Raw genomic sequence first — 26752 nt, 5'->3', positions numbered from 1 at the left:
AGACACTATAACATGGGCGAATCCCAAATTAATTATCCTGGGTGAAAGTAACCAGACTGCCATACTCTCCCCACCCCCCCAAAAAAGTACACTCTGAATAGTTTCATTTATATAAAATTGTAGAAAAATTAAATTAATCTATAGTGACACATAGCCTATCCGTGGTCACCCAGGGATATGGCAGCAGAGAAGAACAGGAGGAAGAGATTATAAAGAGTTATGAGGAAACTTGGGGGTTATCTTAATTGTGGTAATGGTTTCACAAATGCATACAAATGTCAAAACTTACAAACTTTATATTTTAAACACATGGAGTTTATTATGTGCCAATTATATTTCCATAAAGCTGTTAACTTTTAAAATTAATTAAAAGTTCAGTTAGTCAGTTACACTAGTAACTAGTAACATTTCAAATTTTTAAACAGCCACATGTGGCCAGCGGCTACCATTTTGGACGCAAAATGTACAACATTTCCAGTCCTACTGGACAGGACTGCTCATACAAAAAAAAAAAAAAAGTGCATCTGTTTCTTTCATTTCTCCTACATTTATCTACCTTAAACTTTAAGACTGGGATAAGCATGCCAGCATGGCACTGATACATAAATTACCTGGGAATTTTAAAAGCAGATTTTATTAAGTTTATTTTAATGTAACTTTGCTGTGAAGCAAAATATACCTTCTATTCACAAATAGATAGCATACTCCTTCCTCATATAGATACCATAACTTCTGTGGATTATATTTAATTAGTTTCCTCCAAAGTTCAACTTCAGGGCAATTTTAAACTAAATGACAAGGAAGATAAAACAGATAACACTCTCTTGGAACTTACTTTCTCCTTGTAGCCAAAGTGGTTATAACTTCACAATAACACCTAAATAGGAATATACATATTTTTCATATACTTACAGCAATCTTATGAGTTACCCTGAAATATGTAGCATGTTTTAGAATATGCTACATAATGCAACGGAATTTTCCTTTTTAAAACAATCAAGCATATAACTCACAACAAATATAAAGTTTCAAATGTGAGAACGGACATGAAAACAGAACACTATGTTATGTGCTGAAATGTTTCACATTCGAGGATCAGTTTATAAAATTAGTTAGGGCAGAGTTGTTCAACTTAGTATTCTAACTAAAGCTTTTTTTTTTTTTTTTTTTTTTTACTACAGGTCTCAGTTTTGACAGAGGTGATTTTACTTAAAAAGACTCAAATTCTCTGTTCTGCACCCCCACCCTACAAGCCTATGGACTTGGAAGACAGAGTCTGTTTGCTCGGTGTTTTGTTTCAATATACAGAATGCGGGGCTGAGATCCTCCACCGTCCCTGTTCCAAAGCCTGATACACTAACCCTTTATGCACGGTTTGATGCCTGAGTCATCTCTGTCTTAGAAATGGAATAAAGAAAAAGGCAACTGGGGCTGGGGCGAGAAGGGAGTGTGGTGGCCAGTATAGACCAAGCAAAACAACCCCCAGACAGTGTAATGTAGTAGATAAGCAAGAAGTATAAAAATAGAAACCAAGTCCCTCTGTTGTTTGCAGAAGCAGAACTCACAAGCCAGTTTCACTTACTTTTTTACACCGACAGAGCCATTTTCCTTGTTTTCCATGTCAACAGATAGCATGGGAAGGCTGCAGGGTTCCTTTACTTCAGCAACTAATCAATAAGGGAGAAAAGCTTGTGTTTAATTCTTAGAAAGTGAGAGAAGAATATATATTCTGAAACGGAAATATAATGGTCCCTTTTTCCAGCTTCACACCAGTTCACGTATGTTTGTTTAAACCTCCGGTTCCCTCAGCGATTGGAGAGATGTGATTAAACCTAAAGCACTGGAGGAGACGGACTGGGGTGCTTTCATCTGTACTGGCACTCCCTGCCTTGACAATAAGCATTTGCAAATGAAATTGAATCCTCGTTCAAAACAAGTGCTGTGTGAACTGGCACAGCTTCCCCTGGGTGCCAAGCTCTCACTTAAGACACTGCAACTCATAAATGAGTCAAAGTCGAGAAAAACAATCCCCCTTTTCCTGCCCCTTCAGACCACGGGCTGTGATTTCTTTCTTTTCTTCTTCTTTTTTTAATTGCATTTTTTTGTCCACTCACAAACCTTCTATTTTTTCATTGCAATGCAAAAGAACACTTAAAGCTTTTGTCAGCAAGTATTCCCCTACCTCACATATTCTCAACGAAAGCCTCAAAACCTGTCTGTGAGATGGCCATGCTGTGGTAAAGCTGGAAGCTTACAAAAATGTCAGATAGCCCTTAGCACAGAAAGGTGGTGCTGGTGTGTGTGTGTGTGTGTGTGTCTGTGTGTGTATGTGTGTGTGTAAGAGAGGGGAGGCAGCTCATTAGATTTATGTAAAAATCACCAAAACATCCAAGGAAATATAGTAGCATCCATCACTTTGTCTTTTTGTTTAGTAGGATGAGGACTGTGAAAAAATAAAAACCCTCCACAATTAATATGCAATTAGCAAGATGAAAAAGCTATGAACAAAACTGCTTTAAAAAACTAGTTCTGAAACGTGCTTGTTCTACAGCTGAAGCCATAAATTAAATACATTTCCTCTCAAATTACTTTATACTTCGGCACTCCTTCTCTAGGGATTACTCTGACATGACAAGTGCATCATTTAGTATATTCACAAGATTTTATCACTGTTAGAGAAGTAGATGATTAACAAATAATACTGTTAAGTGTGGGATAATCTTTCTCCTGATACACACACACACACACACACACACACACACACACACACACACAAACTTCCAGTTGCTAAACCACTTAGATCATTCATAGAGAAATCCAACATTTAATATACATATAGATATTAACATACATTCACACACCGTTACAGAGTAGACAGAAGATAGTGCTGCTGCTCCATGCCAAAAGAATGATTTCACTTCAGTTGGAAACTGTTACACATTCACCATTTTCTAAGCACATCAGAAAAAAAAAAACCAAAACAAAACACTCACAATGATACTCTGTAACACCATACCACATTGTCTTATTATTATTATTATTATTATTTTCTTTTTTGTGGAAGAGTAAAAAGAAAACCTACCTAGAAGCAACTAAAACATGTCATTTTTTATAGGCTTATCAAGAACAGCCAAAGAAACCCCAATGTTTTCTTTCACAAAGTAGGCTGGCAAAGGAATTCAATAAGGAGGTACAATTTGACACAGTGAAATAAAACCAGGCTGGCTCTCAGCCAACATGACGTTAGGAATCACACACAAGCTGCACCAACTGCCTTCTGGTTCATGGCTGACTTTTTAAAGCTACAGTGTGCCTGTTCACTTTTGCTAACTACCTTCGGCACAATTAGTACAAATGAATGAATCAGGAGTCCAAAAACTGCAGAATTCTCCCTGCACCTGTCTTGTAAAGAAAAACAAGCTGTATCAATAGCCTCTTATCTCCCCCCTCCCCTTCATTGTTGCTGCATGGTATGTCTTTGCTGTTGTTCTGAGCACAGATGTCATGTTTCGAAAACTATTTTTCTCCCCTGTGGGAGGAAAAAAAAAAACACAAGAGAAAATAAGGAAAAAAAAACAAACCCTAGTGTTTAGGGGCTAGACCCAGTGAATACTCAGAAGCTGCAGCCCTGTGTTACTCTTTCTTCCTTACAGAGACTCATGGACAAAGTTCCCAGGGCTGGCTTTTAAGTAATCTCTTTGTGAGAATAAGGAAAGTACTGCCCAGCATAAAATCCTTGGCTTCATTATGCAGGAAGAAACATATTTCAGGGGATGCAAAGTGGATGGCCAGATCTCCTGAGAACACCTACATTCTTTTATTTTGGCATTCAACCTGCCAGATGAAGTCAGCAAAAATTCAAAATGAAACAAACCTCATTCTATAAAACAATTAGTTCTGGGAGATTTAATCTTAATTGTTTATCCCAGTTGTACAAAAAGCATAATTCAACAAAGTTAACTAACACTGTCTATGAGCACCGGGTACTAGATTAGTTACATATGAAAAAGAAGATATTTTATGCCAACCCCCAAATTCATAGAATCTCCCACCATCCAGGAAATGGGAAGGTGGTGTGGAGAGACTAGGCTTGATCTTTTAAGATAGCCTGGTCAATCTCCGTTTCCTTGCATGGCTGGGAACCACTACTGAAGGAAAACATTCCCATTCCACAAACATGCTGTAGATACACAGGAAGCATGCGTAGCTGTCATCGAAACAAACACCAACAAATATTTGGACACTCTCAGGTCAAGATGTCAACTAAACCACTCAAGATAGGGCAAAGAATACAGGTTCCCAGGAAGGATCCTAGAAAAAGGCATCTGTTGCTGTATGACTGTGTAAAATTCAGGCAAAATTGAGGAGAAAGCAGAAGGTCTCCTTTTTCTTTGGTAATTTTTAAGGGCCCTAGATCAGCAACTATAATCTAAATTTGCAACCCGAATTTCAAAGTCAAAAATTTGTTCCCTTACTTATTCCAAGAATGATATTAGAAATGTACTTCTTGCAAGATCATCACTGAGAAAGATTTCAAGTGTTCTCTCTGCCCATCTTTACCATTACTCCCTCGAAAAAGCAAACAATAATTTAGGGACAAATTCTAAGTGTTTATTTATTTTTGAGCACCATTTTTTGAGTCTGGTCAAACAGGGGAGTCTTATCACCACTGATCAAAATGATGAACTCTGCTGGATATAGAGAGCCCTTTCACCAACAGATTTCATAATGCTTTGGGACTTGATCTGAAATTCCTGAAATGTGCTCCAGGCAAATTCAAATGGAAGGGTGCTGGGCTGTGAGTCCTGGGGGCAAGGTGTCTAATAGCACTCTCATGCAGTTGCTCAGAACAAAATCAGTCCAGCTCAGCACTCTTGAAAGGAGAGGCAAAGAAAATGTAGTTAACACCAAACTTTTCCTTAGACACCTTCACAGGAGGAAGGATTCTGTGAAGTTTCTCCAAGATTTTCTTCCTATACATAGAGGACATCCCCTTCTGTCTCCCCTGCTGTGATCAAAAGTTTTCCTATTAGACAAAGGTAAGGGTTTCAGAAGGTGATGTAGCAAATCAATTCCATTTTATGAAAAAAAGAAAAAGAAAAAGCCACGAAAGCATTCTAAATTTTAACCACAGCAGGTTTCACTTATCAGCTAGTTTCTAAGTTAGGAATAAATTGACATTTGCGGGTGTAAGTATATACACTAGTTCTCACCCACTTCCTCCTCACTCTCTCCAACTAACTGATTTAACCCTCTTCTCTGCTAATAAAAATGATGTGTATGTATGTAGTGTATGTAGCCTACAGCCTAAATGAAGTGTGTGTATGTAATGTATGTGTGTGATGAATGTGTATGCTGTGTGTAAGGTGTACGGCGTGTGTGTGGCGTGTGTAGCGTGCGTGGTGTGTTTTTGTGCGCGCGCGTGTGTACGGTGTACGTGTAGGGTGATAGAGCTACAAACAAGAGCTTCTGATCCAGGACATTATGGGATGTGCTTGCTAGAATCACTTGGGAGATCCTCATGTTGGGATTCTGAAGCAGAACTGTTGGGCACACTTGGGCATGGGCTTAGGAGAGAGGATGGGTCAGGAAGTGTGGGGAACGGGTGCCTCCGATGGGGCTTCTTTTATTGCGCAGCACTCCTTCCTTCCCTCCACCCCGAGGACCAAAGCTGTCCCAAAGGAACCACTCGCCCCTGGCCTCCCGTCAGGGAATCGGCCAGCACAGTGTCCAGCCCGCATCGCAGAGTGCAGACCTGGGTCCACGTGGCTGCAGAAGAAATCTCGAGAAGTCGCCGGAGGGCAGGGCCGAGCTCACCGCCTCCCTAAGGGCGTCCCAGGGGAGAAGGGGGAGCGACCTGGAGAGCGAGCGGTGGGGGCAAGACTGAGGGCAGGAGAGGGGACGCCAGGAAGCCCCTCGGACGAACGGCGCCGTCCGATAGACAAACGACTCGCTGGTGGCACCGACGACAAGAGGGGAAAAGTTTCTAAGACTTTCAAGAAGAAACTGTTTGTCTTTGAGTTTGGGGGCTCCCCAGGGAGCCCGTCTGTGGGAAGGGAGCGTGGGGGTGTGGCGCTCGCTGGGCGCCCAGCCGAGCCGTGCCACCACCGGGTCCCGTCCTGAGAGCTTTGCCCCGCAGCCACGGCGAGCCGCAGCTCTCCGCCGGAGCCCGGCACGCTTCTCTGTCCCCAGTTCCACTCCGGGGTGACAGATTCCACGCTCATGGGTGCAACAAGCTGCAGGAGCACCGGACACACAGCAGAGACGAGGGAGGGCAGGGCGGTGTTTATTGTGGTTTTCTTCGTTTCCTTCCATCCTGGAGAGGGGAGAGGGTGGCCGCGTTCCCAGTGCCCTCGCAGCACGAGCGGATCACTTACCTCCCCGCACGGCCGGCGGCGGGAGGCTTTCCCCCGCGCAGAGCTCGGCGGCCGCCACGCGCCCAGCCCCGGTGCAGCCGGCCGGCCGAGCGCGCGGGGCACGCCGGGACTTGTAGTCCTCCGCGGGCGGGCGGGAGAGCGGGCGGGGCGGGGGTCCGAGGGCTGGGGCCACCAGGAAGCGGAGAGGTCAGGAGGGGAGGGGACTAGGCGGGGGGCCCTGCGAAAGCCTGGGAGGACGTTTGCTAGAACTTAAAAACCGCCAGGGAGCTGGCGGGGAGGGGAACATTCCTAGAGAGAGTTTTAAATTGGGGGTTTTCAGGCTAATACCAGTACCGCCCTGTCTTACTCGCTCACGTCCCAATGAAGTTTTAGGCTGGGTTTGGGCAGTAATGACAAGTAGACATCTCCCCGGCCAAATTCATATTATTTGGGGCCTTACGCTTCCTTCGCCCCGAACACAAACGTGGAGTTCTCTGCTTGGAGCACCTGTGCTGTCACTCACAGAATAACTCAGGGCATGCAAAGGTAGGGTGAATAAATTGCACTTTACATTTGCAGAGCACTCTGCAGTTTACAGAGCCCCTCTCCCTTGGTTCTTTATGTTGGAATCATAAAACAACACTGAATTAGGCAGAGAAAACTTAAGATGTGGGGAGTCTTTTGTATCCGCTCTATTCATCTCCTCTTCTAACCCTGCTCTTAGCAGCTGGGAAGAGAGTGGGGAGAAGGAAGGCTGCTGGCAGATGTGGTGGGCGCAGTGAAAGACGAGCCTGCTGTGAGGGACTTTCTTGAAATAGCTGGTAAATAAATCCTCACTAAATAAGGCGATAAGTAAGACCAAAGGAACTTATGGATTGGAAGAATGGACTGGGAAAGAAAAGGCAGGTGGGATAGGGATAGAGACAGAAGGGAAGACTGTGATAGAGGCTAGAGGTCATATGGAAACATGGTAGTTGAATATTGGATAGGGTAGGAAGGAAATGACAGGATAAATATAGAGACTGAATAGAAGGTTGTGGTTAGACTATAGGTCTAATGAAATGAAAAAGTTGTATAAAAAAAAAAAGCAGAACAATGGGATTTTAGAAACCAGATAGATCTGGCACCCTGGTGTCACTTCAGGGCTAGCTCTGTGAACTTAGGTAAGTTATTTAACATCCCAAACCCCTTTTTTCTCATCTTTAAAATGTAAATAATAATAACTCCTACTTTGTGATGTGGTTGTGCAGATTAAAAGAGATGGGAAACATTTAGTATAGTGCCTGGCATATAATAGGACCTTTAATAAAGTGCTTATTATATGCCAGGCACTATACTAAGTATAAATAATACTATTTATAAATACTAATCATACTATTATTACTTCCTTTTGTGGAAATACCGAAAGAAATTGGAGTAGAAGTACCAATTAGGAGGCTGTGACCATATTCTAACTTACAGGTAATGATAGCTTGAACTACAGTAATAGAAAGGAAGCGGATATGAGACACTTCCAAGGCAAACTAGACAGAGCAGTGCAATCAATTGGACGTGGGCATGAGGGGCGGGGAAGAAAGATGGTTGTCATTTCTAGACTGAGTAGGTAAATAATGTTGTCATTCACATGAATAGGTACAACTGGTGGATAAACAGGTTTTCGAGGAAGATGACTAGTTTGATTTTGGACATGTATAACTTGAGGCTTTCTGTGTATGAGTGACAGAATGTCAGTTGGGAGTGTGGACTTGGATATCCTGTGTAGAAACGGAACTTTGAGAGTGGATGACTTAGAAGGAGTTGAAGATCATTTGGAGTGGGAAAAGGAAGGGCAGCCGAGGTGGGCAAGGGGAAGTGAGGAGTCAGACAGTGACACCTGGCAGGAGCTGTGGAAGGAGACTAGAGGAAGCTGCAGGAGTACAGTGACACATAAACCAAGAAAGGAAAGAGAAGTGAAGAGTTGTTCATTAACAGGTCAAACACTATAGAGAGGTAGCCAGTGACTGGGCCACTGGAATGACAGATCTAGTCTGTTGGGATGGATCTGCCTCCAGGAGCTGTTTTGGAAATTTACCAGAGTGATTTTGCTTGTCTCCTGATTGGGGAGGGAGAACGACTGGAATGTAGTCAATGGAGCCAAAGAGGCTAGATATCATGCATGCAGTACCCAGGCTAGTACAGCACAGCAAAGAATTGTCCTGCATTCTGCGTTGCTTGACTGTTCTCCTGTTCATTTGTGTAGATGAAAAAGCTATTTATATTTACCTGAGCCTAGAATCTATTTTATATATAAACATACAGTGTTTTTCACACAGGTTTAAGATATATTGAGTTTTCCTGGAATGCAGTACGTTGAATGGCAATACAGGTTTTGGAATTTGAATCACCAATACGATTCATGTAATGGCTGTCCATTTCATGGTGATTCTACAGATGAATGCAAGCATCTGATTACTTCCTTGTGCCTTTTAGTTTAGGGATGCCTGAGTAGCTCCATAATGAATCACACATTTACTTTTTCCTTTATGTTTCAGTTAAGGGATCACTTTGACTTCTTTAAAAAATTACAAGCTTACAAGCGTAGGTAGTTTACAACCTTGCTTTCACAATGTTAAAGAGCAGATTGCCCCGTATTTGTTATTAAAAAGGGCATTAGGTTTGATAAGGCCAAGAATCATTTATTCGGTCCATCAACAAATGTCTTTTGAATGCCTACTGTGTGCTAGGCACCTTTCTAGATACTTGATCTACATAAATAAGTGAAACAGAAGAAGTTCACTGCCCTTAGGGAGCTCACATTCTAATGTGAGCGTGGGTGAGGCAGACAATAAATAATAAACATAAACTATGTAAGTAAATTCTATGGTATGTTAGAAAGTGTTTTGGGGGCACCTGGGTGGCTCAGTTGGTTCAGTGTCCAACTTCAGCTCAGGTCATGATCTCACAGTTCATGGGTTCAAGCTCTGTGCTGACAGCTGGAGTCTGCTTCAGATTTCTGTGTCTCTTTCTCTCTCTGCCCCTCCCCAACTCATGTTCTGGCTCTGTCTCTCAAAAAAAAAAATGAATAAACGTTAAAAAAATTAAAAACTTAAAAAAATTTTTTTTCTAACGTTTATTTATTTTTGAGACAGAGAGAGACAGAGCTTGAATGGGGGAGGGTCAGAGAGAGAGGGAGACACAGAATCCGAAACAGGCTCCGGGCTCCGAGCTGTCAGCACAGAGCCCGACGCGAGGCTTGAACCCACGGACTGCGAGATCATGACCTGAGCCGAAGTCGGACACTTAACCAACTGAGCCACCCAGGTGCCCCAAAAATGTTTTGAAAAAATAAAGCAGGATAAAGGAGATTGGGAATACAGGAGGGTGTGGGTTGAAACGTTCAATATAGTGATCAGGATAAATTGTATTGAGAGGATGACATTCAAGAAAAGATCTGGAATTGGTAAGGGAATGACCTGGTGGATTTCTGAGAGAAGAACATTCCAGGGAGACAGAACAGTTAGGCATAGGCCAGAAGGTGGCTGTCTGGCTGGAGTTTTCAAGAAACAGTAAGGATGCCATTGTGGCTGGATTGGAGAGAGCCAGGGTGAGTAGGAGGAGAACTAAAGGTAACCAAGTGGTTGGGACAGGTGATGTAGGGCTTATAGGGCATTGCGGGGACTTTGGCTTTCATGCTGAATGAAATGAGCAGCTGCTCACGAGTTTAGAACAGAGGAGTGACATAATCAGGCATATTTTTAAAGGATTATCCTGGCTGCTCTATCTAGAATAGATAGAGCAATCGTAGAGGCTGAAGAGACAAGGAGATATTGTAGTAATCCAGGCAAGAAGTAATAGTGGCTTGACCAGAGTCATAGCAATGAAAACTGATATGGGAGAAGAATCATGAATTCCAGAAGGCTCAGTGGTGGGGTTTCAGGGGTAGGGGAGGGCTGGAAGATGGAGACAGATTACGGAATGTTGGAACCTTGTGGGAAGGAGACTTTGGGAGAAGTCTCCTAACATTTCTTTCATTTATTTTTTTATTTCTTGAAGTTTTGCTTTACGTGTTTGAATACTATATTATTTTATATATGAAGATTCATACTAGCGATAACTTCATTGTGAGTTGTATATCCCTTGCCATTATAGGAGCACCTGGGTGTCTCAGTTGGTTAAGTGCCTGACTCTTGATTTTGGCTCAGGTCAGGGTGTCAGGGTTCCTGGTATTGAGCCCTGCTTAGGATTCTCTCTTTCCCTTCTGTGTCTGACCCTCCCCCACTCAATCTTTCCCTCTCTCTTAAAAAAAAAAAAAAAAGAAGCATCTGACCTATTACCCTTTGCCATTATAGTGTCTGTCTTTGTCCCATGGAATAATTTTTAAAAAATAGTTTATTCTACTTGAAATTATTTTAATTAGATATGTTTAACCTTATCTGTTATGTGTTACATTTTGAATGCTTATTGTTTCTTTGTTTTCTTTTTTGCTTTATAATCTGTTTTCTTTGTTTTTTTCTGTTTTTATTTTTACCTTCCTCTAGGTATTAGTTATCTTTTGCTGTGTAACAAATTACCCCCAACCCTAGCAGCTTAAAGCAGCACATGATTACCTTGTACTTTCTGTGGGTCACGAATCTTGGCATGGCTTAGCTGAGTCCTCTGCTTCAGAATTTTTACTGTTCAGTTTTCACAGGTGTTGTACCACTTTCAAGCTTAACCACATGGCTGTTGACAGGATTTAGTTCCTCATGGGCCCTAGAGAGCCTCAGTTTCCTGTCACGTGGGCCTCTCCACAGGACAGCTCATGACATGGCAGCTGGCTGAATCAAAGCAAGCCATGGGAGGAAGGGCAGAGAAAGAGTGTAAGCATGACAGAAATCAGTCTTTTTATTTTATTTTATTTTTTATTTATTTTTTTTAGTTTCTTTATTTTGAGAGAGACAGAGACAGTGTGTGGGGTGGGGGAGGGACACAGAGAGAGAGAGAGAGAGAGAGAGAGAGAGAGAGAGAGAGAATCCCAAGCAGGCTCCAAGATACCAGCTACGGAGCCCGAATATGAGGCTCAAACTCACACACTGTGAGATCATGACCTGAGGCAAAACCAAGAGTCCGACGCTCAACCGACTGAGCCACGCAGGCGACCCAGATATCACAGTCTTTAATAGCTTAATCCAGAAGTGAAATCCTTCACTTTGCCACATTCTCTTTGTTAGAGATGAGTCATTATGTCTAGCCTACACATGAGGGCATGATACCAGGAGTTGGGGATCATTGGGAACCCCTTTAGAAGGCCACCTACTATACTCTAGCAATTTAGAAGTTGTAAAGTATATTAAATAATATATTTATATTTATATTTCTCAATTTACCTTAGAAATGAATTGATGATGAAAGATGATGAAATTAATCTACTTAGACTATTTTTTTTCTCTCCCCACCTTTCTGTTAGTTTGGAGAGCAAATATTGATTCTTGTCCCTGTCTATTATCATTAAAATATTATTCTTTATATTATGTAATTTTTCTTTAAGCATTATAGCAATTATTTTTCATTTTATGACTTAGAATTTTAGTTACCTAAATATAGTTTTATGGATGAAGAGGTTTAAAGCTCATCACTAAACCTTTTCTACCTCATGTCTTTCTCATTCATGAACTTATTATTGTTATTCATCTGTTCACTGTCTTGATTTTTTCCTGAGAGATTTTCCAGAAGCTCATAAATGTTATGTTTCTTGAATTCTCATGTATTTGAGAATTTCTTTTTCTTACCATTACATATGAAAGGTGGTTAGAAATTTTCCACCAGGTATAGAAATTTTTTCCCCTTTAATATTCATTAACCACAGTTCCATTTTCTTCTAGCATCTAATATTGTCTGATTTCTTTGTTTTTGAGGATGACTTTTTCCTTCTGCTTAGATGACTATAGGATTTTTTTTTTACAGTCCTTGAAGTTTCAGATAAAAGCTTTTATTAAATTTTCTTGGAATGCGGTGAGCCCTTTCAAAATGTAATTTTAAGATCTGCTTTATTTCAGAAAATTCTTCTATTATGTAAATTTTTTTGGTTCCATGTATTCATTCACATCTTCAAAGATAGCAGGCATTCATGTGCCGGTTCTCTATTGTTTGTTTTCTGCCTCTTCCAGCTCCTCCCTCGTCACTTTCATTCTGTGTCATTTTCCACTAAATTCTATGTGATTTTTTTCAATAGCGTGCCCTCCATATCCGATTTTCTTTAGTTTAAATTCTACTCCTGATGCTCTTAGTGTGATTTTCAGGGATTTAGTTTCTTCTCCTTGTTTATTTCCTCTGCTTTTCCAGATTTCTTTTATTTTTACTGCTGCATGGGTCCCATGCTATTTTTTTTTCTGACTTTTCTTTTTTAATCTTTGAAGGAAATCAGTGAGATCTAGTTGATTTGCTCAAGAATAAAGTGAGTGTCTTGCTTCCCCTTCCCTTTTTGCCTGTGTACCGTTTGAATCACCTATCGAAAATGTAAACCAGAGTACTGAGTGTTGATGGTTCATAGTCTTTGGTCAGTCATTCAGTGATGGATGAGCTGGGACAGGAGGAAAATCTGCTGTGAATGAAGAGAGACAGGGAGAAAGAAAGTGGGGGAGGGGGAGGAAGAGAAAGAGATTTACTTATTTCTTTGGCTTTTTTTTCTACTTATTGCTAACATTTTTGAACAAAGTATTCAAGTGCCTTGTAATAATATAAGAGGCAATTTTTAAAACTGTTTAATATCCACATGAAAATAAAATGTCAATACCAGAGGAGAAATAAAAATGCAAATTAGTAGCTGCAGCATTCTACCAAGTTGTTAAAATGAAATTGTGACTGGATTTTTAAGCTTCCTGGCAACCAAAGCAAAAACAAACAAACAAACAAACAAACAAAAAACCCCACATAATTAGATATATGGTTTTCATTGACTCTAAATGAAAACCTATGGGTTATTCAGGGGGAAAATTTTTGTGGCATTTGCTTCCAGCGGGGAAACAAAATCAAAGGGGGCAAGGTTCTTAATGAACTTGATTAGTAAATACAATAGTGGCATTCATTAAGCTATTTCTCGTAGCATTGTTTAATGAAAGATAAAAACCTGGAATCTAAACAGAGTCCAGAGAAAGCGAATTCCTCTGGTTCAAAGATAGTGGGATCCAAACCTATTTGGAAGATAAAATCTTCTCTTTGGAGAAACAAATAATGTTACTGGGTTGAAATGTGTCCCCCCAAAAGATATGTTAAAGTTCTAATACCCAGTACCTTAGAATGTGACCTTATTTGGAAATAGAGTTATTGCAGGTGTAATTAGTTGAGATGAGGTCGCACTGGAGTAGGAGGTGTTCTTGTAAGGAGAAGTGAGACAGGGAGAGGAGGGTGCTATGTGAAGACAGAGGCACAGAGGGAAGATGGAGGTAGAGATTGGAGTTAAACTGCCTCAAGCTAGGAATCACCTGGGCTGCAAGAAGCTGGAAGAGGCACGGAGGACCCTGTCCTAGATGGGTCTGCCAAAACCTTGATTCAGACTCCAGCTTCCAGACTATGAGAGAATAAATTTCTGTTGTTTTAAGGGACCCGGTTTGTGGTATTTTATTACAGCAGTCTTAGGCAGCTAATACAGATAGACCGCATTTCGTTCAACGGTGTTTTATAAACATTAGTTCTCCCAACCAAGATTTGGTATTGGGCAATTTTAGATTGGATATCGACATTTGGTGTTAGACAGTAGAAAGTTTGTTAAGAGACTCAAGGAGGTTTTATGTGCTGATATTGAGGATAGGTCTATATGCTTTAAATGAAAAACTTGTAAATGTTGGTAAGGTAAACATTCCTTGTGAACATTCTTATACCTGAAATTCACACCTAGAGTGCTACCCATAACACCTATCTGTATGAAGGGTCAAATGTACACTTGAAAACAAATCCACGTGTTTTTTTAAATTTGTTTTTGTTTTTAACAATGTGGGATCTATTTTATCACATGAAATAAAGAAACAATTGCTGAGATGATTTAGTCTAGAAAGTTTATAAAACAGGTAATACCTGTCCCTTACTGTAAGAATTGGACTGACACATGATCACAAGCCATATCAGTTAGAAAATGTAAGATAGCAGGTGGCTGGGTGGCTCAGTCGGTTAAGCATCTGACTCTTGATTTCGGCTCAGGTCATGATCTTATGGTTTGTGAGTTTGAGGCCTGCATCAGGTTCTGCACTGACAACGTGGAGCCTGCTTCGGATTCTCTCTCTCCCTCTCTCTCTCTCTCTGCCCTTCCCCTGATTGCTCTCTCTCTCTCTCTCTCCCAAAATAAATAAAAATAAACTTTTCAAAAGAGAAAGAAAATGCAGGATAATTTTAGCATAATTGATAAGCCAGGATTTATAACAATGAGTAGATAGTAGATCAAATTGTTGTTGAAACTACCTCTAATTATGAAAACTCATCATTGCAATACAGGATACCTGCCCCCACATTCCCTACATATGTCCCTCCATAGTGGAAAGGATGTATATACAGACTTTCCGAAAATTGTCTTCCTTACTTTCTTATTTCTTCCTGCCCAGAGATTTTTTATTCCCAGGCAGATGGTATTAAGAAACAAAAGTTTGTATAGTCTCATCTCCTTATCTAAAGGTCAAACTTTTGGACATTCTCCAAAACACAGCAGCAGTCTAGAGATATGGAAAGGAGGGGGTAGGTCATGAGAGTTAGAAATAATCTTAAACTCCTGAATTAAAATCAGGAAGTTTGCAGTAGAGATATGGCCAGCTGGAGACAGACTCAGTGACAGGACAGACACACTAAACAGCAGAGTTAGGGTGATTGGTTTACCTACAGTAGTGGGGGTTATATAGTGATATCTGGGCCCAATGTGATAGCTGGACACAATTAAATATCTAGGGGCAGGGAAGGATCCAGTATTAAGTTTCTTATATCCTAAGGTATAAGCAATTTGAAATAATAAAATTATTAAGTAAAAATATGCAGAGGACTTCTCTTACTCTGAAGCACTTAACATAAGTGATAAAATATATAAATCATCTTTTAAATGCATGAATAAATTTAAAAGTAAAATGAATGTTTAATATGGTAAAATAAGTTATGAACGAAATAAAAACTGAGGAAAGAGAAAGAGACCATAAAAATATCCATCACATGTGAAAAAGAACAAAATAGAACTTCTAGAAATGAAAGATGAAAAGATTGAAATTAAAAACCCAGTGGAAGAATTTAGAGTGGAGGAAACCATAGACAGAGAATTAGGGAGTGGGAAGCATAGACTGGAAAACCTTACACAAAATGCAGCATAGAATCTGTAGAGGTTTACCATGTCCCTGTATTCTCAGCATAGAGAGATAATCACTAGAAAATATGACAGAGAGGTTGAGTCATGGAGGATAGAAGGAGAAGGCTCAGTATGCCTGTAATCAGAATTTCAGGAGATAATAGAGAAGAGGACAAAGCAATATTTGAGGACTCAGTAAACGAGACATGTATAGAACTGATGAAAGATAGTAACCTCAGATTCTAAAACCCAAAGGACCCTCAGACATAAACTTAAACAGATGCAGACACATACACACCTAAACACATTGTTGTAAACCTTCAGAATGCCAGAGACAAAGAGAAGATACTAAAATTAGCCAAAACCCCCAAAATACAGATTACTTGTAAAGGAATGACAATGAGACAGGTGAATTCTGAGCAGCAAAAATGGGACAAAAGATTGTGGGAAAATATTTTAAATGTATTGAGGGATAGTAACTGAAAGAGAATTATTTACCCATTAAAACTACCTGTCAGAATAAGTTATTAGGCTGTGGTAACAAATTAACTCTGAAACCTCTGTGGCTTAACATAATCAAAGTTTATCTCTTGCCCTTTGCATCAAGGATAGGTCAGAGGGTGCCCTGCTCCGCCTGGTCACTCAGGGACCCGGGCCAAAAGAAGCTCTGATCTTTCTAGCTGCATCTCCCAGAATTACATGAGCTATCAGGTCATTTCAGGAGGGAAAGAGGGACATAGAGGAACACAGATTTCAAAGACCTTTTTCTAGAAGGGAAACATGTTACTTCTCCTCGTGGTCCTTTGGCCAGAATAAGTCCCAAGTCCCAAACTAACTGCAAGAGAGAGTGAGAAATGAAGAGAATCACGTGGATATTTTAGTAAATGCTAACTTTCTCTGCTGCAACTGTTTTTCAAAATGGGGATAAAATAGAAGTAGTCTAGATAAACAAACACTGGGAAAAATTAACATCAATAACCTCTTAATAAAAGAATTTCCAAGGATGTCTTCAAGAAGAAGGAAAATGAGGGGCATCTGGCTGGCTCAGTTGGTAGAGTATAGGACTCTCGATCTCAGGGTTGTAAGTCTGAGCCTCATGTTGGGTGTAGAGATCACTTTAAAAACAATCTTAAAAAGAAATAAAAAAAAAAGAAGTAGGAAAATGATCTAGAAGGGAAGTTTGAGTGACAAAAACTAATGTCAAGTAAAGGAAAAGGCAAATGGTTGCGTCAACCTGAACAATACAAAAAATACAAATAATAAATAATAAAGTACAGCTTGTAGAATTAAAAAATAATGGCTTTTAAGATGGAGTGATGATAAGAGTTAAAACATTCTCAGGTCATTATGTATTTGGGAAGGTTGTAAAGATAACAAGTACCGACTTTGTTAGGTTAAGTATGCATACTCTGATTTCAAAGGAACTAGTTAATGAACAAAGATAAAGTTTATAATTCCAAAACTAGAGAAGGGAAAATTTTGGGACTAAGAAATTGAATCCATTAAAACAAGACAAGAAGGAGAAAAAAGCAACAGAGAAGTCAGAACAAAAATTTTAAACTGGATAGTTTAAAAATTGGTGATAGAGGCGCGTCTGGGTGGTTCTTTGAGCAGCTCAGGTCATGATTTTACCCTTGGTGGGATCGAGCCCTGCGTCTGGCTGTGCATTGACATCTTGGAGCCTGCTTGGGATTCTCTCTCTCTCTTTCTCTCTGCCCTTCCTCCCCCCCACCCCCACCAGCTCACGTTCTCTCTCTCTCTCTCTTAAAATAAATAAACATCAAATGTTCAAAAAAAAACTGATGATAGAGATAAATTAAAATTATCAATATCATTGAGGAGGGCACTTGTTGGGATGAGCATTGGGTGTTGTATATAAGCGATGAATCATGAGAATCTACTCCCAAAACCAAGAGCACACTGTATACACTGAATGTTAGCCAGCTTGACAATAAATTATATTAATAAAATAAAATAAAATATATCAATAAAAATAAATGGACTAAACTTCCCGTTGAAAGTGAGATTGTGAGATTGAATTAAAAAGTTAAATCTATGTATATGCTGGTTACAGAGACATGCCTAAAATGTAAATAAAGAACAGCTGAAAGTAAAAGGACAGAAAAATGTATTTTAGGCAAATATTAACCAAAAGAGTTACAGTTTATATATTATATAAAATAGACTTTAGGGCAAAAAACTTGATAGACAAAGGAGATCATTCAGTGATTATAACAGACTTGATTCACTAGGAGGATAAAATGACTCTATTTTTACATACCTGATAGTGTAGCTTCAATATCATAAAAGGAAATGTGAGATAATTACAAAGAGAAATTGCCAAATTCTCCACTATAAGGAATAATTTAAATGTATCTCCCTCAGTGATTGATAGATAAAATATTCCAAAAAGCATTAAAGATATGATTAGGTGATACAGAGTGCTTGACCTAATGAATATATAGAATTTTGCAGTCTAAATTAAAGTACACAAATTAGTTTGGGTCATGCATGGGATGCTATAATAATTTGTCATGAATTAGGCCATAAAACAAATCTCAACCAATTTTAAGGAATGGACTTTTAAAAAATTATATTTTATGACTAAAATTCATTAATATAGATATTAACTGAAAGATAATGTTAGAAAACATTCATTTAGAAAATTGAAAAATACACTTCCAAATAACTCATCAACCAAGGAGTAAATCACAGTGGAAAACAGAACATCTCTAGAATTAATAATAATAAAACCAAAAACTTCACCAACTTTACTAAATCTTAAATGCAGTTTAATAAGGCTGAGAGAGAAATTTAAGCCATAAAGTCTTATATTAAAAACTAAGAAAGCCTTAAAATTATTGAACTAAGCATCCATGAGAAATTATAAAAAGAACAATAGAATGAATTTAAAGAGAACAGAAGAAAGGAAATAATAAGGATGAGCCCAGAAATTAATGTAATAGAAAACAAAGATAAAATAAGGCAAATGCTGAAAATTAGGTTTTTGAAGAGATGAATAAAATAAACCTCTAATTTAACTGATTTAGGGGAAAAAAAGAGAAGGCAGAAATAAGCAATTTTAGGAATTTAAAAAATGCAGAGATACAAAAAAATGTAAAGTAAAAACAATTTGATGCCATATTTGAATATTAAGACAAAAATATCAAATTACTAGAAAATGCAGCTTACCAAAACTGACTCAGGAAAAAAATAGTAACTCTGAATAATTTGAAGGCCCTTAAAGGTATTGGTTCAACAATTTTGAAATCTTACCACAAAGAAAAGACTAGGCCCAGGTGGCTTCATAGCCATATATAGATAAATATGTTCATACATATATAATGTTCATATATATTTGTTCATATATATAGTTTATATATATTTGTATATATATAGATATGTATGCATATATATATGTGTGTATATATATATATGTATATACACACACACTGTATGTATGTGTATATATACACACACACACACACACACACACACACACACACACCCCCCAAGGAACATAATTCTAATCTAAAACACATTCTTTCAAAAGAAAAAAGCCTATGTATTTTATGTAATAAAATATACAAAAATAATATAAAAGAGGAAAATTACAAATGAGCCTCATTCATGAACATAGATGCAAAACTCTGCAAAAACAGTTTAAAAAAACTTGACAATGCATGAAAGATAATACATTATGGCAAATTGAGTTTATTCTTAGAACACAGAATAGTTTAACTTTAGAGGCACCTGGGTGGCTCAGTTTGTTGAGTGTCCAACTTTGGTTCAGGTCATGATCTCACGGTTTGTGGATTTGACTCCTACATCAGGCTCTGTGCCTGATAGCTCAGAGCCTAAAGCCTGCTTCGGATTCTGTCTTTCTCTCTCTCTCTCTCTGCCCTGCCCCTGCTCATTCTCTGTCTCTGTCTCTCTCTTTCTCTCTCTCTCTCTCAAAAATAAATAAACATTTTTTAAAAATTAAAAAAAGAATAGTTTAACTTTAGAAAATCAATTAATGTAATTCACCAAATTATAGTTAGTGAAGAATAACACATACTATACTCATCTCAGTAGTTGCAAACAAATCATTGTATAAAATTTAATATTTATTCATGTTAAGACAATCAATCAAACAAAAACTCTTAGTAAACTAGAAATAGAAATTGCATTCTTTGAGTTGATAAAAAGTATTTGCCAAAGACTCACAACAATTTTACTCACTGGTGAAAAGTTAGAAGCATTCCTTTAGAAATCAGTAAGAAGTCAAGAATGCCTGTTAATGTTACATCTAGCCAACACATACTGGAAATCGTAGCCATTCAGTTAGTAAAGAAAAAGAGTAACAAGTTTTTTAAAAATTGCCATTACTTAAAAGATGATATGATTAGCCAAATAGAAAAATAAAAAAAATCTATGTAAAATTATTAAAATTAATAATATAACTTGATAGATATGAGTTAAATATCAATTACCATCAAAAAAGTAAGAAAATGTACTTTGAAAAATGTATCATTTGCAAGTACAACAAAAATGCAGTATACTGGGAATAGATCTCACCGATTATGCGCAAGACCTTTATAAAAACATCATATAACTTTATTGAAAGACATTTAGAGAATGTCTAAATTAATAGAGATATATCATGTTCATGAATAAGAGTAGTCATTATTGTAAAGACTTCAAGTCTGCCACAATTAATGTAGTCACAGTGAAGTTGCAATAAAAATCTCAATAGGGTGTTTTAAAGAAGTTGAGCTGATTCTAAAATGTATAGGAACACAAAGGGTAAACAATATCTAGATACTCCGAAAGAAGAACAAGGATACTAGGGATGCCTGGGTGGCTCAGGCTGTTTGGCCTCCAACTCCATCTCAAGTTGTGATCTCCCAGTTTGTGAGTTCAAGCCCCGCTTTGGGATCTGTGATGATAGCTCAGAGGCTGGAGCCTGCTTCGGACTGTCTGTCTTCTCTCTCTGCCCCTCCCCTGCTCATGCTCTGTTTTTCTCTCTCAAAAAATAAATAAAAACGTTATTAAAAAAAAAAAAAGAACAAGGCCAGTAGAAATTTGTCTTACCAAATGGCAAGATATATTATAGAGGTAATGCATGAAGAAACTGTGATGTTGGCATAAGGAGAAATAAATTGACTAATAGAATATACGCGGAAGCCCAGAAACAGACGTGGCATATGAGGAACTTGATATACAATGTGAATGGCACAATGGTAAGTATAATTGGCTTTGGGACAATTGGTTTTCCAAGTGATGGAAAACGCAACTGGATCTTTGCCTCACATCATATTATAAATATCGATTTCAGGTGGATTAAAAACATAAATGTTATAGGAAAAACTTTAAAATTTTTGGAAGAAAATATAGGAGATGTTCCTTTTGCCAACAGAATAAGAAAGTATTTTCTAAAGACACAAAAATACAATTTATTAAGAAAAATATTGAAGAAATTTGAGCACAGAGTAGAAACTTTGATTCATGAGAACATAACATAAATGGGGAGAAAGTATTTGTAGTACATTGAATTGACAAAATACTAATATCCAGATGAATAAAGAGTGATTAAAGAATTTTAAGAAAAAAGCTAGCAACCAAATAGAAAAACAAGCATTTCCCATAAGAGGAAACCCATGTGGCCAAGGAATATATTAAAATATTCAATCTCAATATTAGGACAATAGAAATCCAAATTCTGAGCTATGGTTTCACACCCACCAGGTTGGAAGAATTTTCAAAGTCTCAGCAGGCTGTGTTCTCAGGTGTGGAGCAATCAGGACTCTTACTTTCATAGTGTGATTAATTTGGAAAAGAATTTAGCATTTTGAAGTAAAATTGAAAAACCATATACCCTATTATTCAGCAGTTCCACACCTAGGTTTATCCCAGTGGTAGACAGAATAATTCACACCCTCCCATCCCCACATCCTAATCCCCAGAACTTGTGGATGTGTTTGGTTCCATGGCAAAGAAGTGTGAAGGTGGCAGATAGAATTAAGATTGCTAATCAGTTGATCTGTAATGAGGAGAGTATCCTAGATTATGCAGGAAGACACAATAATCACAAAAGTTCTTAAAAGTGGAAGAGGGAGACAGAAAAGCCAGAACCAAAGAGATAGCGTTATAAGAAATTCTTGATCAGTTGTTGCTAGCTTTGAAGATGGAGAGGGCTATGAACCAAGGAATATGGGAAGTATCTAGAAGCCAGAAAATGCAAGAAAACAGATTCTCCCCTAGATCCTTCCAGAAAAGAATGCAGCCCTGCTGATACCTTGATTTTAGCCCAGTGAGACTTATTGCAGACTTCTGATGTCCAGCACCAGAAGGTAAGAAGTTTGTGTTGTGGTAAGCCGCTGCACAACTAAATTTGAGGTAATTTGTTACAACAGCAATAGGAATCGTGTAGGACTCTAGAGAAAACTCTTGCACAATGGCGACAGGTGACCAGTGCCAGATTATATATACCAGCATTGGTCAACAACACAAAAAATGGAAAATAACCCAAATCTTCATGGTTAGGAGAGTAGATCCAGAAATAACTATGGAATAGGAATGCAATGGAATAATGTACATCAGAGAAATGAATAAACCACAGGCATATGGACAACATGATATTAAGGGAAAAAGCAAGTTACAGGCAAATAAATAAATACATTGGAATGCCATTTATACAAAATTCAAAAAATGAAAATCCCAATATGTTGATTAAAGATACATAATGGTACATACTATATACATAAAAGGGAAGGAATGACAACTACAATTTAGGGCTGCGGTTGCCTCTGGTGGGGAAGGCAGGGTGCGCAGATTAGAGAGGGGCATTGCCTTAATCATCTGGGTTGCTATAATATCATAAATAAATCATTTATTTCTCACAGTTCTGAAGACTGGAAATCCAAGATCAAGAGCCAGCAGATTTGGTGTTTGGTGAGTGTCCATCCTGGTTCATAGAACTTTTACAGTGTCCTTCCATGGTGGAAGGGACAGAGAGCCCTCTTGAGCCTCTTTTATAAGGACACTGATCTCATTCAAGAAATCTTCACCCTCGTGACCTAATCACCTCCCAAAGCCTCTACCTTCAGTAGATTACCATCACCTTTGAGGTTAGAATTTCAGCATATGAATCTGGAGGGGCATAAACATTTGGATCATTGCAGGCATATGGGGAGCTTCAGTAGCATTGGCAATGCTCCAGAATAGTGATTTTAATGGGTTTATTGTTATGCTTTGTAATGTACATGTATTTCATGTATGTTATTAGCAAGCACCAAATATTTTATAGTGTAAGAAATAGAGGGGAATAGGGGCACCTGGGTGGCTCAGTTGGTTGAGCATCCCACTTCAGCTCAGGTCATGATCTCACAGTTTGTGAGTTTGAGCCCACCATCGGGTTCTCTGCTGTCAGCATGGAGCCTGGAGCCTGCTTTGGATCCTCTGTCCCCTTCTCTGCCTGGCCCTCCCCTGCTCACTCTCTCTCAAAATAAATAAGTAAACTTAAAAAAAAAAGAAATAGGAATAAAAAGAAAAAAATGTAACTATGATAGGTTTGTAGCTTGTCTTACAGTGTTTGAAATAATTAACTGAGCTGAGGCATTACAGTTGATCCTGATGTTCAAGTGACTATTAAGTATGTTATTTTTACATACACTCAGTAATTGGGAATTACTATGAGCCCATGTGGCTTAATTGACAGCTGATTTCTGTTCATAGAGTCAAAGCCAAGAAGTCAAGAAAGGTGGCCATCTCACGGAGATTGTCTTAGAGGGCCAGCAGCCTTCACAGCACCAACTCCACGCCTCAGTACTGGTCAACATTAATGAGTGATGCTCTTTCCAGGCACTGCTCCAACCGCGTACGTAATCCTCACAGCATCCCGTTGAGACAGGTACCATTGTTGATCCCATGTCACAGATGGACAAACTGAGGTCCAAGGTGGTTAAATACTTGACCCAGGATCACCCAGCTAGGAAATGACAGTCTTGATTTAAACACAAACAGTTCTATGCTCTTATCCATCAGTCTATATGGCATCTCAATTGTTTTCAACTTTATTGTAAATAAAATTTACCTTGAAGCACTGGGTTCTTCTGACATAGTTGCTTTGAAGTTGGTCTTCAGATCTTGTATTTTTAATTTAATTTTATTTTTTTGGAAAGAGAGAGAGAAAGAGAGAGGGAGAGAGAGAGAGAGAGAGAGAGACAGAGTGGAGGGGGAAGGAGAGAGAAAGAATCTTAAGCAGGCTCCACCCCCAGCTCTGATCCCACCATTCTGGGGTCATGATCTGAGCTGAAATCAAGAGTTGGACGCTTGCTCAACCAACTGAGCCACCCAGGCTCCCCTGAAGTTGGTCTTCAAATGAGCCCTGGAATTCACATTGTCAGCTGGTAGCTTAAGCATTTGCCACTAGTTTGACTTCTTTCCAATTTACCCCTCCCGCGAATCTGATCATACCTCTCCCCTGCTTGAATTTTTTCCATGTCTCTCCTCAGCATTAACACTCAAGTTCAACCCTTTTAGTTTAGCATACAAGGCTCTTCAGACTCTGGCCCCAGCCTTGCCCTTTTTGTGTCACAGCCATCCATTCTCCTCAACCCTTTCTTTACTTCCATGGTATGGGCCTTCTTCCAAAACCATGTACAATGGCCTTCCACACCTCCATGCCTTAATACTTGCTGCTTTCTCTGCCCAGAAATGATCAGCCTGTCTTCTTCATCTAGGTAACTCCTACCCATTTTTCAAAATTCTGAAAGTTCACTTTACACCTTCACTCAGTATTGATTTAGAAGCCTCTCCTCTGCTCTTCTGTAACAGCCCATGCTTTCTTGTGTCTCGGAGCTAACGGCACTACCGTGTAACCTTCAGTGTATTCAGATATCCCCTCCATTAACAGTCTCAATAATAATAATAACGGTCACTTAAGGAGCATTCTAAGCGATGGCATCCCTTAGGTCCTATTGCCAATCCAACTCCAAAAGGCACCTATCGTCAGCTGCATTTTAAGGTTGAAGAGAGTGAAGTTTAGAGAGTGAGGTAGTAAGTCTGTGGTCCTACCATTTTAATGGTGGCATCACACTCACATCTGGCTCCGTTAATGTCTTGTTTGAGTCCATCTCTCCCGCACCTGTCATTAGTAGTGACATTTTCCTGGTTAGATGGATGTGGATAGATGGATGGCCTGGGATGCCATAAATCCAGGTTTCGAAAGAAAGAAAAAGAAAGCCAAATTTGAAGTCAGGATGAACACTCACGCTTGGGTTCTGCCTCTGCCTCTACCTAGCTGCTAAAATAGGACAGCTCTCGAATGATAAGTATGTCTAGAGGTGATTAGTATGGCAAGTGGACTTCTGGGTAGAGAAAGAACTTGGAACTACAGGCTGCAGATCAGCGGGGAGGCCAGAAAGAAACTTAACTCACAGGCGGCGTGAACGCTGGTGCAAATTTTCTTTGCGGCAGAACTATGTTGTCATGCAATCTTTATCTTAGTTCCCCAGATGGGGAGATAGCGCTTTGCTATCTCTGTGTGCAGCTGTGACCGGGGTTTGTTTGGTCTTAGTGCAAGGGCTTACACAGCACCTACCTTTTTGGTTTGTGTCCAGGGTGGCTGTTTTCTGAAAATAGAAGGTGATACTGCCTCTGACTCAGTCCCTTTCACCTCATGTTCTTTCTGGTACACTCGTCCTAGAGTATCAACCCATCTCAGATTCCTTGCTACATGACAGATTTGCAACATTTGTGGTTATGTGTGAGTTGTTACTGAGAGATTTAAACTTTCTTTTATTAATCCCTAGAAGCTGATGTACTGTGAATCAGAGGAAATATATATATTTATGTTGCTTCCCTAATGATATACGAAGCCATGGGATCTCCTTTACTCTGAGTCTTTTGAGTGAGTTAACAGAGTTCATTAAAGCCACTCCCTTGGGGTCCATACCATCTCAGTTGGCAGGGAGAACTTCTGCTTCTGGATTAACCTTTGTAACTCCCCATGACTTGCTGACTCCTCTTAATTCTTCTGCAAGAGCTCTCTCCACCCCCTCTCTTGTAATATCATCGTCCTTTTAAAGTGACTGTTTCATGAGGGCTTCTGGGCACCCCATGTAACTGGAAATGGTCATGCTGCAAGTTCAGAGCACCTACAGAGACTCCCTCTGTGTTCTGGTCCGTGGGTCCCAGTCTCTAATTGGCACCTCTGGAGAGAAGCCCCGAGTAGGATACTGCTTCCCCCTCCCTTCCCTCCCCCCCCAACCCACCTTTCCTATCCCTAAACCGAGAGATTTAAATGGTAATGGTCACTTTTTATCTCTTTTTGTATTTTCATTGACTGGCTAGGCTCTGAGCATTTAATTTCCTATGACGCAAGCTCTCTTAGTTATATGTAACTAAATCTGTCTATTTCTCCCTGACTTACTATCTCAATCAATATAGTATTGATTGGATAACAGCAAAAAATATTCTATTTTATGCCTCTAATTCTCTTTCCTCTCTGCCAAGAAAATCAGGGATTTGGGGGCAGGTGAGTATCTCGTCCATTCAGTGACTTTCTTCCCTTTCCTTTTTTCATTTAGCATTTTATTATGAAGATAATACGTGCCCATCGTCAGTAACCAGTCTCAAACCATAAGAATTCCCCAATCTTATCTCCTGCTAACAGTGCAGTAAATGTTCTTCCAGTTATTCCTATGTATTTACAAAAGTAGAAGAAAATGAAATGAAATAAGGCAAAATAAAATTCACACACAAAATACACTTCACATACACAAGTAGAATGCTTACTCAAACTATCTCGAGCAAAAAAGAGAATTTACTGGGGCACCTGGGTGGCTCAGTCGGTTGAGTGCCCGACTTTGGCTCAGGTCATGATCTCACAGTTCATGAGTTCGAGCCCCACGTCAGGCTCTGTGCAGACAGCTCGGAGCCTGGATCCTGCTTCGGATTCTGTGTCTCCTTCTTTCTCTGCCCCTCCCCAACTTGTGTTCTGTGTCTCTGTCTATCAAAAACAAATAAATGTAAAAAAAAAAAAATAAAAAAAAAAAAGAGAGAGAATTTACTGATTCATACGAGTGAGGGGAAGAAAGGCAGGGCTGGCCTCAGAAAGGGACATGTCCTGTCGTCAGGA

General features: G+C 39.2%; 2 protein-coding genes and 1 long non-coding RNA gene across 5 annotated transcripts in view; 1 reads left to right on the top strand and 2 right to left on the bottom strand.

Annotated features, from left to right (window-relative positions):
- Positions 1-5775, bottom strand: part of DNASE2B (deoxyribonuclease 2 beta) — a 96561-nt gene extending 90786 nt beyond the window's left edge. Inside the window, exons 1-2 of one of the 3 annotated variants that reach the window (XM_027058748.2) lie at positions 3083-5775; positions 1583-1667 (exon numbers count right to left, since the gene is read on the bottom strand). The gene's annotated coding sequence lies outside the window, so the exon portion shown is untranslated. Of the gene's footprint in view, positions 1-1582; positions 1668-2182; positions 2824-2861; positions 3021-3082 lie in introns of those variants that run through there. The other 2 variants (XM_053214329.1, XM_053214328.1) reach the window with 2 other exon arrangements.
- Positions 1-6522, bottom strand: part of SAMD13 (sterile alpha motif domain containing 13) — a gene marked incomplete at its 5' end in the record, with an annotated part of 39992 nt that extends 33470 nt beyond the window's left edge. Inside the window, 2 exons of the mRNA XM_027058752.2 lie at positions 1583-1667; positions 6378-6522. Coding sequence (XP_026914553.2) covers positions 1583-1667; positions 6378-6522 — 230 coding nt within the window. The remainder of the gene's footprint in view (positions 1-1582; positions 1668-6377) is intronic.
- A 71-nt stretch (positions 6523-6593) lies between these two features.
- LOC113599082 (uncharacterized) lies at positions 6594-26196 on the top strand. The gene is made up of 3 exons (XR_003419809.2): positions 6594-6902; positions 22515-22563; positions 23347-26196. It is a non-coding gene; the product is annotated as an uncharacterized LOC113599082 (long non-coding RNA).
- Positions 26197-26752: the final 556 nt, after the last annotated feature.

Source organism: Acinonyx jubatus, chromosome C1 (assembly GCF_027475565.1).
Source record: "Acinonyx jubatus isolate Ajub_Pintada_27869175 chromosome C1, VMU_Ajub_asm_v1.0, whole genome shotgun sequence".
In the NCBI taxonomy this organism is placed as follows: Eukaryota; Metazoa; Chordata; class Mammalia; order Carnivora; family Felidae; genus Acinonyx; species Acinonyx jubatus.
This window is presented reverse-complemented; position numbering and strand designations above follow the sequence as displayed.